The 14,935-nt window shown below is 35.7% G+C and overlaps 1 protein-coding gene across 3 annotated transcripts in view; it reads left to right on the top strand.

Annotated features, from left to right (window-relative positions):
- Nucleotides 1-14,935, top strand: part of Uggt1 (UDP-glucose glycoprotein glucosyltransferase 1) — a 112,656-nt gene that overhangs the window by 75,052 nt on the left and 22,669 nt on the right. For all 3 annotated transcript variants that reach the window (XM_047544663.1, XM_047544662.1, XM_047544664.1), the window contains 9 exons: nt 592-798; nt 1,592-1,723; nt 2,510-2,640; nt 5,892-5,987; nt 9,934-10,036; nt 11,340-11,419; nt 12,312-12,501; nt 13,545-13,703; nt 14,446-14,531. In XM_047544663.1, the coding sequence (XP_047400619.1) occupies nt 592-798; nt 1,592-1,723; nt 2,510-2,640; nt 5,892-5,987; nt 9,934-10,036; nt 11,340-11,419; nt 12,312-12,501; nt 13,545-13,703; nt 14,446-14,531 (1,184 nt within the window). The remainder of the gene's footprint in view (nt 1-591; nt 799-1,591; nt 1,724-2,509; nt 2,641-5,891; nt 5,988-9,933; nt 10,037-11,339; nt 11,420-12,311; nt 12,502-13,544; nt 13,704-14,445; nt 14,532-14,935) is intronic.

Genomic DNA, 14,935 nt, shown 5'->3' with positions numbered 1-14,935 from the left:
TGAAGAATACAGCTATGATGAATACCCTTACACATGTCTTTTGATTCACATTAGTATAAATTTCTGTTGCTTATATTCTTGATACAAGCCCATTTTAGGTTTTATGGGTCCCAGATATCTTCTTCCACATGGACTCCTATCTTTTCACTCCAGGCGAGATTAATTTTTACTAAGTAGCTAGAAAGACCATGTGAATGAAGATGGGTTTGAGCAGGCCCCTGATGAGTAGTTGGGACTTAAGGGAGAATAGATGGAATGTAGTTGAGGTCCATAGGCCAGCATGAGGCATGATGTTTGTTAGAAGAATATAAAATGTGTTGGGGAAAATTGGACTCTGATGGTCTGAAATGTGTGCTGTATTACAGGGGTGGTTAGAAATGAGGTTGAAAGGAAGGTTTGGGCCAGTTCATGTACGGTTTTGAAGGTCTAACTATAGTATCTGAATTTCATTCTGAACACAGGAGAACTACTGAGGACTTTTAAGGGAGCATTTATTTGCTCTTAGAGAATTATGGAATATGATTGGTGTAAATGCTTCTTTTTAAGTCTGAAACATCTGCCTCATACATCTTTGTTCCATTTTGTGAATAGAAATCCAGTAACAATGTTAGGATAAGCATGATCAATAATCCAAGCAATGAGATAAATTATGAGAACACCCAGATCTCCAGAGCAATCTGGGCAGCTCTCCAAACTCAGACCTCCAACTCTGCTAAGAACTTCATCACCAAAATGGCCAAGGAGGAGACAGCAGAGGCTCTGGCCACAGGAGCTGACATTGGGGAGTTCTCTGTTGGGGTAAGGCTCCATGCGTTCCTTGTTCTGCCATAGATGTCCACTCCCTTGAGCTGATGTGTCCTATTCAATATCAGGATTTGTGTTTAGTTTGTGTTTGAAAGGATTTTTTTATTTTTATTTTTTAAATTTGGAAGGATTTTTCTAAGAAATAATTCTGACACATTCCTGTTGTTGCTTACCCCTTCCCGCCCACCCCAGTGCTGGGGACTGAACCCAGGGCCTTGAATAGGCTAGGCAAGCACTCTATCACCAAGCCTCATCTTTTTGCTTTTGCTTTTAAAAACTTGCCTAAGTTTCAGATGATGCCTTTTATTCAGTTTGAAAGACAGACTTTTTGATTTGTTTGTAAAGTAAAAAATGAAGATTTGAACCACTTATGAGCTAAAGATTTGTCTTTTCTTGATTTATTTCCAGTAAAAGCAGTGTTAATTCATTTATTTAATGTTACTTAAGTATTTTGTAGTTTTAAAATTTCTTATAAAATGATAGATATACTGAGTTTCAGTTAGAGAAAACAGCTCTTTCTGAAGTTAACAAGATTTAAAAGTGCAAACTAAAGGTATGGAGAATAGATTGCCAACTGAACAAATCACATGATGAAATAGAAGATAGGAATAGGTATTTACTTTATGGGGTGGGGTTGGTAGAAGGGAGAATGGAGAATTGAAACATAATGTTAATTTTGAAATTCAGTTGTCATAAAAGAGCATTTTATGTTTTATTCGTTGGTTACTCATTTATATGGTTTGCTTAGTAACAATGACTTTTCCTTTAAAAATGATTACTTCCCTAGGGCATGGATTTCAGTCTTTTTAAAGAGGTCTTTGAGTCTTCCAAAATGGATTTCATTTTGTCTCATGCCGTGTACTGCAGGGATGTTCTGAAGCTGAAGAAGGGACAGAGGGCGGTCATCAGCAATGGAAGGGTGAGGATTTGTCAGGCTGAGACAAGCTTGACTTCAAATTAGGTCCACGAACAGTCTTTGCAGCATGCTCCTCTGACGCTAGTAAACTCTTCAAACAGAGCCACCTTCTTTTCAAAGGTGATTAGGGCTTCTGAAGTGCCGATGATATTTCTGCCCCTTGTTGCCAAGGAAGTGTGCTTTTTGATATAGGTGTCCCTATGTAGAGCCTTCTACTGTTTTGTCTTGACTTTGTGGGAAGTAGTTAGAGTGTGGTGGCTTTCAGACTCAATACAGCTTTGATACATAGAAGTAGGCTTTATTTTATTATTTTTTTGGAGGTTTTTTTCTTTTTTCTTTCTTTTTTTTTTTTTTTTTTTTTCCTGTCTTATTTGGAACTGGGGGTTGAATCCAGAGCTTTGTGAATGCAAGGCAGACACTTTGCCACTGAGCTACATCCCAGTCCTAGAAGTAGACTTTATTACTGATACTTGGTCAGAATTAATGAAGACTACATTACTAGTTTACCCTGCAGTTTGCTTACTGTAAAATAATGTGAAGTATGTATATGTATAATCTATGTACCTGAGGAGTTAATAAGTAAACAAATAACTATGAGTTGATTTAGGCTTTCCTTTTTATTTTTTAATTAATTTATTTATTTTTTGTACCTGCCTTGTACTTGCCTTGGGCCTAAGGCACTTTGGTGTATGAGATCCCCTGAGGCCAGCAGAGGGCTCCTTAGCTGCTGGTGATAAATGGCTCATCAGCTCTGACCATTCTGACCACCTGCTCTTCTTTTCCTCATAGATCATTGGGCCACTGGAGGATAGTGAGCTTTTTAACCAAGATGATTTCCACCTCTTAGAAAATATCATTTTAAAAACTTCTGGACAGAAAATAAAATCTCATATTCAGCAGCTTCGAGTAGAAGAAGATGTGTAAGTTTGCCATAGAATAAATTAATTAGTTGTCTCATTGGTCAACTTTAGAATTATATGTTGTTACACTACCTAGTCCAAGATGTTTTATTTCTAGCTTTAAATTATAAAAATTTTCAAGTTTTAATATCTTTCTGTTGAAACAAGCTAATTTATTTCACAGGCTGCTGTTTAAAGAACTGAATTCTCCCAGTTTTTATTTAACTTTTGATTCTGTTATAGTATCAAAACTTTTGATATATGGAAGTAGAGTAGTTTATTTATTCTCTGGAACATCTACAGAAAGAGACTTTTCCTTATTATCTATTTCATTTTCCTTCAGTAGTATTTTGTTCAGGAAGGAAAGGCAGGTTCAATACTTCTTTTTCTTTCTTTCTTTCTTTTTTTCCAGTACAGACTACTAAGTTGTTGCTTTTGCATCCTCCAGAGGTGATGATGAGTTGGTTATTGTTGGCTTTTTATTTTAATTCTTTTAGTACTTTATTAACTAATGTATTTTAGTGAATTATTTCTCTTAATGAAAGAAAATAAATTGTTTGAATGTACAGTGTACCTGCTGTGTAACTGGAGCCTACAGTCATACAAGCCTGATTTCTACACTAAATATCACATGTATGTATATTTGAAGAATATAACTCTAGATTTAGTTTTTTGAGGAACTGCTATACCTTTTTCCACAGTGGCTGTACCATTTTATATTTCTACAAATAATGCACAAGGGTTCCGGTTTCTCCATATCCTCATCAACACTTGTTAGTCCCTGTTTTGTTTTTTAATTTGTGTGTGTGTGTGTGTGTGTGTGTGTGTGTGTGTGTTTTAATAGCCATTTTAATAAGTATAAAGTGGTATTTCCTTGTAGTTTGAGTTGCATTTCTGTAATGTTAAATGACATCACATGTCTTTTCACATGCAGATTGATCATTTGCATATCTTTAGGAAACCATCTATTCAAGTTCTTTGCCTTTTTTTTGGGGGTGGGGGGAGTCGGTACTGGGAATTGAACCCAGGGCCTTGTGCTTGACAAGCAAGCACTTTATGAACTAAGCTATAGCCCCAGGCTTTGCTTGTTTTTAATTGGGCTGTTTGGTTTTTTATTATTGTTTAGTTGTAGGAATTCTTGATATAGTCTGGATATCAATTCCTTATCAGGTACATGAATTGAAGATATTTTCTTTCCATTTTCTGGGTTGCTTTTTCACTCTTTTTTTTTTTTTTTGGCGGTACTGGGGATTGAACTCAGGGCCTTATGCTTGCAAGGCAAGCACTCTACCAGCTGAGCTATCTCCCCAGCCCGCTTTTTCACTCTTTTGAGAGTCTTCTTTGATTCATACTTGGAGGATATAAGATTTTAAAATTTTGTTTTTTCCTTCATCTTTTTCATGTACCATCTTGCTGCAGAGTTCAGGATTCACATTTTAGTGACATTTGACTTTGATAACTGCCAGAGTAACCCATTTGTCAAGTCTCATGTGATATAGAAAAATTTTTTTTTTCCAAATGATACTGGGGCTCAAACCCAGGACCTCCATGCTGGACAGGTTGCTATTTCACTGAGCTACATCCCCAACCCTGGAAATAAATTTTTTTCCATCTTAGCCAATACCAGGGCTATAGAGAAAGAAGTTCCCTCCTACCTCAGTGAGTCTTGAGTGATGCCTCTTGTCCTAGGCTATGAAATGCTTCTCTTATGCAAGCGAGGAAGTACTTCATGCATTGAAGCAACTGTGTCACAACCTAGACTTGGTTTGGCATGCCCTTGGAGCAATCCTTCTCTCTCTGGCTGCTTTGTGGAGAGCTTCTTGGAGTCTTTGTAGATGGTATCATTGCCAGACTGCCTGTGAGACTTGCCTTTTACCAACAGGAGATGACTCTGGGTCTATCCATCATTATTTAGAGAAATAAGGTAGTTATGGGGCTGCCTGGAAACTGATATAAAACTCACAGGGTTTTCAGAATTCCCTTGCCTTGTGTAGGGTTCTTATTAGTGCCAAAGCAGTTTCATTTTGTAGTGGCTGTCCTATTATAATCACAGCTTGCATGCATGACCCAAACCTAAAGCCAAGAGGCTATCCTCAGTGTTCTAAAGCTTGGCTGTGTGCTCTTTACCCATGGTTCTTTGTGAATCTTTAGGTAATTACTTGTTGGCCTTCTCACTCCAGCCCTTTGAACTGGGTATCCCTTGTCATAGTTGGTGACCATGTTAACACATAGCAGACAGAAAATGGCCTATGCTGTCTGTATTCAGAATTAGTATTGAAATATTAAACCAAAAAAGCTAATTTGATGTAGTTGTTTTGTTCAAAGAAAAAATAAACTTGATTATAGTTGAAATATAATCACAAATGCTCTTTTAAAACTCTATTTAATATGTAGTCTTCAATAAATAAGAACATTTATTTAGGATCCTCATGTAGTTCAAGATCTTCTTTGGTTAGAAACCAAGTTTAGGAATGGAGGTGTAGCTCAGAGGTAGAGTGCTTGCATAACATGCTCAATGACCTGGGTTCAACCTCCAGCAGCACAAAAATAATAATAAGTCAATTTTAGAAGAAGTCAGGGAAAAAGAATATTTTTCTAAATTGTTCACTATAATGTTGGTTGTAACATTGAAGTTGGAAACAACATAGATGTTCAATAGCTATTTGGTTTAATAGATCATGATATGTCTATAAGTATATCATTTTACAGTTTTTGAAATAGAAATATATCCTTGTATTTATTAACTAATAAAAAGGTTTTATGATGTATTTTTAAATAAAAAGTTAGGTTACCAAGTATGATCCCACTTTTGTTCATATATATTTAAAAAGAATTATGAGCTACACTGTCATAGCTTATGTTCTCCTTTGTATTTCTCTCAGTGTTTTTGCAGTGAATTATTACTCTAATAATCATAGAAAGTAATAACATCTTTTAAAAGCCAGCGAAAGAGAATGTAAATAATATTGACAACCTGTCATGAGTCAGGCACTGTGCAAGGTGCTTGATATGTTTAGTCAGCACAGTATTTACAAGAGCCTTGTGAAGTAGGACTCTGTACTTCATATATGGAAAAAGTGAATAATGTCCTCAGGGCCATCTACCTAATCACTTAAAAAATCAGTACTTTTTCTTATGCCTTTTGGTATGAGTTCATACCTTCTTTAAACTATCCTTATCAGCGTTCAGTATTTGGGCTGGTGATATGTTCAGCAATAATTAGAAAACCTTCAGTTAAACTAATGCTAAGATTTCCTAATCTCATCTTTCAGGGCAAGTGACTTGGTAATGAAGGTGGATGCTCTCCTTTCAGCTCAACCCAAAGGAGATGCAAGAATTGAGTACCAGTTTTTTGAAGACAGACACAGGTATAGAATTAATGTTGAATTTGTGCATGTTCTTGAATATTAAACTCTTAGGTTTGCCTTTACCTTTATTTTTCCATATCAGTAACTCCATGAGTTTTATATAAGTTGTTAATAGAAGTGGAAGATTTGGTATATAGTTTTCATAAATATATATTGGTGTTCATATGAAATTTTTACACAGTTCTCAGTTGCATGGAAGTTGATATTTATTTCTTAATAAATCAAATCACTCTAACATGCATCCTCATAGTAGAAAATAGTATTTTATGAAACAGTTGTAACTTTCTGGTATTGAAGATTAAGCAGATTGTTAAAGCACTTGTCTCATGCATCTTTTGTTGAAAACTGGTTTGTTTTCAATAAAAAAGAATAAGTTTAGTATTTTGAGGAAATCTTAGCCTTTTTGTTCTTCACTTCTTTATTTCAGAAGTTTCAAATCTAGAAATAGTTGCAAAACTTACAATGAATACCCAGATATCTTTAACCTAGATTCCCCATGGGAATGCCAGATGGGCATGCCACATTTGCATTATCTCTCATCTGTGTTTATTACATATAATATTTATTTTTGTGTTTGTATACACACACACTTTTTCTTCACCATTTGAAAATACGTTGCAGACATCATGACATAACATGCCTAAAGTCTTTAGCATGTATCTCTTGAATAGAGCGATGTCCTCCACAGTACTGATAGCTACCTCAGAAATTTAACCTTGATGTAGTAGTGTTAATACACAATCCTTATTTGCATTTCTCCAGTGTCTCAGTAATCACCTTTCACAAGTGCTTTTTGTTGTTTTGGTCTTAATTACATGTTGCAGTTAGTTGTCCCTTTAGTCCCTTTTAGTCTAGAAGAGTTCCTTGCTTTGCCTGGGTTTTTTTTTTTTTGTCTCTTTTCTTTTATGACATTGACATTTTTTAAGAGTCCAAGTCATTTGTCTTGTGGAATGTTCCACAGTTTGGGTTGTTACCTCATGATTCCACTTAGATTAAATTGTTTTGAGGAAGGACTGTGTACACTTGCCTGGAAAGTACGTAATTTGATTGCATCTTGGAATCCTAGGGAAGCTTTGAATATGGCTGGCTGTGTGCTACTCCTTTGTGATTCTGAGCTGATTTGCCTGGCATGGATTGGTCTTTGGTCTAATGACCTATGATTTCTCATAGCCAATTCCTGTGGGGGTCAGATTGGCAGGAGTTAGATTGTCTGATGATTGCAGGCTGGGACTGAGCCTCTCTGTGCTTGCACTGACTATGTCTCCTAATTTCTTATACTACCAGTGAGTGGAGACTTATGTGGCTCCCATCTAACCCTCATAGAATTTTGCCACCAGCAACCAGATTGCACCCACTTTGCACTCATCTTCTCAACACTGCATATTTCTAGAAAGTAATATGTTATCTATATCCTAGGGTAGGAAACATTTCCTAATTGACCTGCTCTCTTGTTTGCCTTTCATGGCTAAGATCATGAGTCCTAGGCAAGTATCTGTCTTTTACAGAATATCCTTTTCTCTTTTATATAATTAAAATGCCCTAATTACAAATTTTATCATGATACAAATTATAATTAGAGAAATTCTTATTAGAGTTATGTTAGCTTAATGAGTATTTTTTCATATTTAAATCAGAAGTTTCTCATTTATGCTAGAATGGAGAGGTCTGAACCATCAGTTGTGTACATCCTTATTGTCACAGTGTGGTCTATGCCTGTGAGCGTTATCATTAGTGAATCACAATATTCTTTGATATTTGCTTTACTCACTCTAAGTAAGTGTATATATTTGTGTGTGTGTATATATATATATATAAAATCTCCAAATCTTGTTCGTCTGTCACTTTTGGGTTTTTTCCTGGCTTTTCTCTTACCAATATATAAGTATATTTAACCATAATATGATTAGTTTTTATTGTTCCTGTTTTCGCACCAGCATTCCTGTCTTCTTGGGTTTTGTCTTGCCCTATTCTTATTGTAGAGTGTGGGGGTAGCTAAATGCCCTCACAGGATCAGTGTCTGGGCATGCCTGTTGCAGATTACTGTGTTGGTGAAGGGGCAAAACTACCAACCCTGGCACAGCAGACCTAATAAGGTGCTGTGTTCCAATGTGAAGTCCTATTAGAGACCCTCTTCTTGTTCCCTTTGGAAGAGTTTATATAATGCTATTTTCTAATGAGCTTTTCTGCTAAGATTCTAGAGTAGCACAGAACTGCAAATTATATTAGTGCAGTGGCACTCAAATTTGGGCTTTTACTCAGACGCTTTTGAAAATGCTGATTAATGGATCTGCCTCTAGAGTTTCTGATTGAGTAAAGCTGGGCAGGAGCCATAAGTTTGCTTCTAGCAAATGCCCAGGTGAGACTGATAGAAGTGGTTTGGCACCACATTTTGAGAACAACTGTATTAGAGTAAAAAATGTTTTGTTGTATTAGAATAATTATTGTAGGTGATTGAATCTGGAGTTAATTTTATGAAATTGCAAGCATCTGCTGCATAACAAGCTATTCTAAAGTGATTATTATTTCCAAACCACTTAAAATTTGAAATAACTTCATCAGCATCTAAACTAAAGTTAACCCATTTGTAATAGTTGTGTTCTGCTTTGTGTTGTACTTTTGTTTTCATCCCATTGAGTAAATGCTCTTGTATAAGAGTAGAGGTCAGCATTGAAACCACAATAAAATACTTACCAAGTTAAACAAAACAACACACACACACACACACAAATAATCATTTTGAAAAATTGGGGGAAGTTTTAAATCCATTCAAATTGATTCCTTTTTATAGTTCATTAGAGGGCCCTGCTTCTCTTGAATCACCTAAGTTAGTGTGACTTCAGAGGGAAGCCTTGTAATAGGAAGCTTTATGTAAATGAATGTATTTTCTTCTTAGAAAATCAAAGAGTAACCAACTGTAAGAACAGACAAAACGTGTATAATTTAATTCTAAGAAAGATGTGGTGGAATTCATTTTTTTTTGTCTTGTAAATCTCTGTAGATCTTTAGGAAATGCAGTTAACAATGCATATTAGTCACAAAAATATTTGTGTCCCATGACTCCATAATCTCATGTCTATATCTTCCTTGACTTTAAAGAACTTTGCAGATACGGAGAAACTGTCTATATAGATTGTTTATAGGTTGAAAGCTGTCTAAATTTCCAGCAATAAAGAATAGTAAACTGTGGCAGTTTCATTTGGTAAATAAATATCATTTCTTATTCAGGATGCTTGATGTGTAACAATATGTGAAAATCTTTATGTTGAAGTGGTGGGGGTTGGAGGAAATTATTTTAAAATTCTTAAGTCTATAGTTACCACTAATTTTCATACAGGTATCTAAAAAGAATTACATAGAAATGCAGCTAATCATTGGGATAATGTGATTTTTGTGATCACATTTTTTCTCTGTTTTGCAGGTTTTCTGGAATATTCTTATGTTCTTTTTATTTATTATGTTCTTTTTATTAATTTATTTTTTGGTGTTAGGAATGGAACCCAGGGCCTCACATGTTAGGCCACTGAACTACATCCCTAGCTCTATTATTTTTAAAAAATGATTTATTTCTTCTCATATTCTTCTTTCCAGGAAGTAAAAATCAGCATGATGTTCCAGTAATTGTAGAACCTAACCTAACCGCTAGCTTTTAGCGGTTTTTGGTTAAGTACAGTTTCAAGCTGGTTTTCTTCTCTTCACATAAATCTTTAAAACATTTTGAGTAAACCTGAGTTATCAGGGTTTTAAAAACTTTATTAATAGATTTAATCTCATGGTTGGCCACTATCCTATCCTAGTTGTTTCAGATCTAAAGCTTTTTGAAATGTTAAGAGGGCTTGAGGGCTAATAGGTTTTATTGAACCAAAACAAAAACAAAAACATTGCAGTAACTTAAATTTGTTTCCTGTATCCTCCATGTTAATGTTTTGTTCATTCTGATCTTTTATAGTGCTATTAAGCTGAGGCCAAAAGAAGGGGAGACGTACTTTGATGTTGTGGCTGTAGTTGACCCTGTTACCAGAGAAGCACAGAGGCTTGCCCCATTGCTCTTGGTAGGGACCATTTTCATCAGTTCATATCATCTTTATCTGAAGTAGTCTTATGCCTTTGGATTCTCTGAGAGCTTCTTTTTTCTCTTTGTTATCTTCAAGGGGCATTGGAAAATGCTATAGGGCATCTTGAGCAGAATATTCCTCATAAAATTTGATAATGGCCCTGAAAAGAACTTTGTAACTTTAGGAAGTTGGTACAAGTTTTGTTGGCTATTTCATATAATTAAAAAAATTAATAACCTCCTCATTCAGAGCAAACTATTTTTAAGTTGATTTATTATAATAAAAAAGGTAAAAGAATTCTGCTCTGTTCACTTTTCTTTTTTATAACTGCCATGGATTTTTTGTTGTATCATGTCTTTTAGATCTGTGTAAGGATGTTATAATTTTAAGTACATTTTGAAGGCCCTAACTAAAACTTCAACATTTCATTTGGTTGGATTTTTTTAAGGTAATATTTTTATTGAAGTATAATCACTTAACCTTTTTCTTTTTTTTTTTTTTTTTTTTTTGTGTGTGCGTGTGTGGTACTGGGGATTGAACCCAGGGGCACTTAACCACGGTGTCACATTCCCAGCCCTTTTTAATATTTTTTTAGAGATAGGGCCTTGCTAAGTTGCTGAGGCTGGCTTTGAACTCTCGATCCTCCTGAGCCCCTGGGATTGCAGCTGTGTGCCTCTGTGCCAGGCTATCACCTAACTTTTTTGTGGGTATTTGTATCTTTTTTTTTTGTACTTTAGTTATGTGAGGTGATAGCCATAAGCCATAAGCCCTTGCATTTTCCTTGTGTAGATAGATATTTATCATGTATCTGCTGCTTCCCTATGATGCTATGTTAAACTTCTTTAGGTAAGGAACAGTGATATGTGATAGCTTAACCTCCTCTACTGCCCAGGTTATACGTATGTGTGATTTAGATTCTGCACGAGAGTTGTGATTTCTAGAAATTTCCTCACTACAGACATTATGGCAGTTATCTTTCTATCTTTTCTTTTGCTGGTATGAGGGATTGTACCCAGGGTCACTTAACCACTTAGCCACATCCCCAATGTATTTTATTTTTAATTTTGAGACAGGGTCTCGCTGAGTTGCTTAAGGGCCTTGCTAAGTTGCTGAGGCTGGCTTTGAAATCACAATCCTCCTGTCTCAGTCTTCTGAGCCGCTAGGATTACAGGCATGCACCACTGTTCTCGGCTTTATATTTTTTCTTGAGATATTAAGAAATGTTCTTTAGCTTGGTGTCAAGAAACAAAAGCTCTGAAGAGGAAATTTAAATATTTTGTCGTTTGACTTGTTCTTTCAGGTTTTGACTCAGCTGATAAACATGAATCTAAGGGTATTTATGAACTGCCAGTCTAAACTTTCGGATATGCCTTTAAAAAGGTAAAACAGACAATTTAAGACAATAATTGGAAGAGTGGAACCAAATCCAATAGGAGGATTGAATGTTAAGGAGTTTAGTGGGTTTTAGGTAGACTTCTTGCTTGAAAGGGTCATTTAATAAATGTTCATTTGTGCTAAATTTTAGCCCTAATCCGAACTTTTAAGAACATAGTGTGGGCCTGTGAGCATAAGGTGGCAATAATCCAGGTTACTTATACTTGTGCTTTTCATCTTAAGAGTGGTCATTTCAAGTTGCAATATAAATGTTAGAGGAAACTTGTCTAGGTTAATTTACATGTATCTTGAAAAAGAGAACAGGCTTAACTCTCTACTATCAGGGGCTTTGGAGTGGTTATTTATAGAAAAACTAATACAAAAAGCAGTTAATAGTGTAGCATATGTTCCTCACTTGCATATGTGCTGTGTTCTATAGGTTAGATTCTGAGCCTTTTGAAAGAGTCATAGCAAGTGACCAAAGGGTTCCCAGTTTTCACCTTTGTCCTCCTATAACAAAATGTTTAAATTATTATAGGTAGTGTTTTCAGGACTAGCCTGAGAACTTCATCACCATTTAGAACTTGATTTTTAAGAGAAAAGCAAATTCTCCCCAAGAGAAAAAAGTGCTCAGGAAATGCTCATGACCTTGACTATAGCCACCCACATGAAGGAATGGCCTCCTCCTCAATTCTACCCATCCTTCTCTTCTCCTGCATCTGTAACTACTGAAAGATGGTTTTGGAAGTACTTTTCCCAATCTGGAAGGATATGCCTCCAAATTTACTTTGTTTTAAGCTGTGTTTATTTGTATTGATGCTTGCAAACTCAAGGACTAGTCTTGACTAGAAACTAGTTAAACTAGAAAAAAGTCTAACACTCTTCTTTTCAATTTCAGCTTTTACCGTTATGTCTTAGAACCAGAGATTTCTTTCACTTCAGACAATAGCTTTGCTAAGGGTCCAATAGCAAAATTTTTGGATATGCCACAGTCTCCACTGTTTACTCTGAATTTGAACACACCTGAGAGTTGGATGGTAGAATCTGTCAGAACACCATATGACCTTGATAATATTTACTTAGAAGAGGTAAGAATGTCATTGCTTCCAAATATTTAATCATGTATAAAACCCATTTATGTTGTAACTAGTGGTGGTTTACTGAACAAAATGAATCAAGGGGCCTCTGAGAAATCAGTTTTTAGATAAAAAGTATGTTTTTTAAAAAATAACAGCTTTATTCGGATATATATACCTTCAAATTTACCCTTTTGAAGAGGACAGGTCAGAGGTTTGTAATATTCACAGAGCAGTGCAGCCATCACTACCATCTAATTCCAGATATGTTTCATCACCCACAGAAAGAGCTCCATACCCATTAGCAGTCATCCCTGTTCCCCTTGGTCCAGGCAACTACTAGTCTATTTTCTATAGGATGTGCCTATTCTGACATTTTGTCTATATAGAATCATGTACCATATGACCTTTTGTGACTGGCTTCTTTCTCTAAAAAATGGCTCTGAAGATTCATCCATGTTAGATTCATCCATGTTATCACATGTGTTGGTACTTCATTCTTTTATATTGCCAGATAATATTCCTTTGTACATATGTACAACACTCTACATTCATGAATGGACATTTGGGTTGTTTCTACTTTGGGGCTATTAAGAGTAATGCTGCTATGAATCTTGTATATGTTTTTGTACTAATCCATGAGTGTAGGATGTCTTTCCATTTATTTAGGTTTTTAAATTTTTTCCTATGATGTTAGGAGTATTATCCTATTTTGGGAATGATTTCCTTATTGTATTTTCTCCTTCCAACCCAGTTTTCATAATTGTATACAATCAGTAATCATCACAATCAAGATACAGAACATTTCTTCATTCCCAAAAAGTTTTTATCTCCCTTCGCAGGCAGTCCCCTCTCCTCCCTTTGCCCACCTTGACCTCAGGCAAATACTGATTTGCTTTCTGTCACTACAGTTTTGTCTTTTCTTGAATTTATTCAATATGATCATGTAATATGTAAATCTTTTTTGTCTTCTTCATTACTTTGTAAAAATGCATTTTGGATTCATCCGTGTTGTTGCTGAATAGTCTTCACATAGTTTAATTTTGGTATTGCAGGTGGATAGCATAGTGGCTGCTGAGTATGAGCTGGAGTACCTGTTACTAGAAGGCCACTGCTATGACATCACCACAGGCCAACCCCCACGAGGACTGCAGTTCACATTAGGAACTTCAGCTGACCCAGTTATTGTGGATACCATTGTTATGGCCAATCTGGTAAATAACCAGAGCATCAGGTGGTGATATGGCAGTCACATTAACTTGGACACTATTATTTATGATGGAACAATTAGCATTCTGAACCACAAAGTGAAAATAAAATTCATAATTGACAGAATTTGGTCAATATAAAAATTATTAGTTTGCCACAAAGCCTTGAATTCAATCCCCAGCACTGCAAACATAAGTAAATACAAATTTAAAAATAAAATAGTAACATACAACATTGCTAAGCATTGGAGATGGGAGGTAGCTCAGTGGTAGAATGTTTGCCTAGCATGTAAGGCCCCCTTGGGTTTAGTTCCCAGCGCTGGAAGGAAAAAAACTAGGCAAACTTAAAAAAAGTTTGTTTGGTTAAATTTGGAAATGAGATTTACATGTCAAGTTAAAAAAAAAAGAACATGCTGCAATACTGTGCTCTAACTGAATTGGACCCTGGGAATGCATTGTTCATGAACTTTCAACCTTGTTCTTTCCTTTAGGAAGTTTGCATCTTATTTAGACATCACACATTGACTCTTCACTGAAGCATAGCTAAGGGCAGACTTCTTGGCTTGACTGAGCTGTATTTTCTAGAGTTTCTAATGTGCAGTTGGGTTTTTTGGTTTGTTTATGTTTTTTGCATTGCCCAATTTATTAACCATCTTATTTATAAGATAAACATCATATTTTAGACACCCAAAGAAGTAACTATCCCTAAGAAGCAGTATTTTGATGGCTTTTCTTTTTCTTCTCCTAGGGCTACTTTCAGCTAAAAGCCAACCCAGGAGCTTGGCTTCTCAGACTTAGGAAGGGACGGTCCGAAGATATTTATAGAATCTACAGGTAGGATTAAGTGACGCAGGTACATTTTTCCTGAGCATTTTGAAATGAGAATCAGTTCTAATAGGATACTACCCTGGCATTTTGCCAGGCACCACAGATTTAATCTGTAGGCTCATGTGTGATGAAACGGTGCTTTTCAAGGAAAGTAAATGTGCTATAAGTATTAGGGGAGAATTGAATAATAAGAGGTATAGATAGTAATAGTCAAGTTTTATGCTTCAGTGATTCCTTTGTGCCAACACTATCTCAGGATCAAATCATTTTATCACTGTGTTACACTCCATAGGCAGATGAGAAATCTAGTCATTTGAAGAAGGGAGAAAAAAAGAACATTCCAACTTCTCTACCTGGAGAGTATATCTGGTCTGAGAGATTTACAATTACACAGGACCTGTGAGCTTAGC

Source organism: Sciurus carolinensis, chromosome 3 (assembly GCF_902686445.1).
Source record: "Sciurus carolinensis chromosome 3, mSciCar1.2, whole genome shotgun sequence".
Classification (NCBI taxonomy): domain Eukaryota; kingdom Metazoa; phylum Chordata; class Mammalia; order Rodentia; family Sciuridae; genus Sciurus; species Sciurus carolinensis.
The sequence above is the reverse complement of the archived record's forward strand: the minus strand, read 5'-3'. Positions and strand labels throughout refer to the sequence as shown.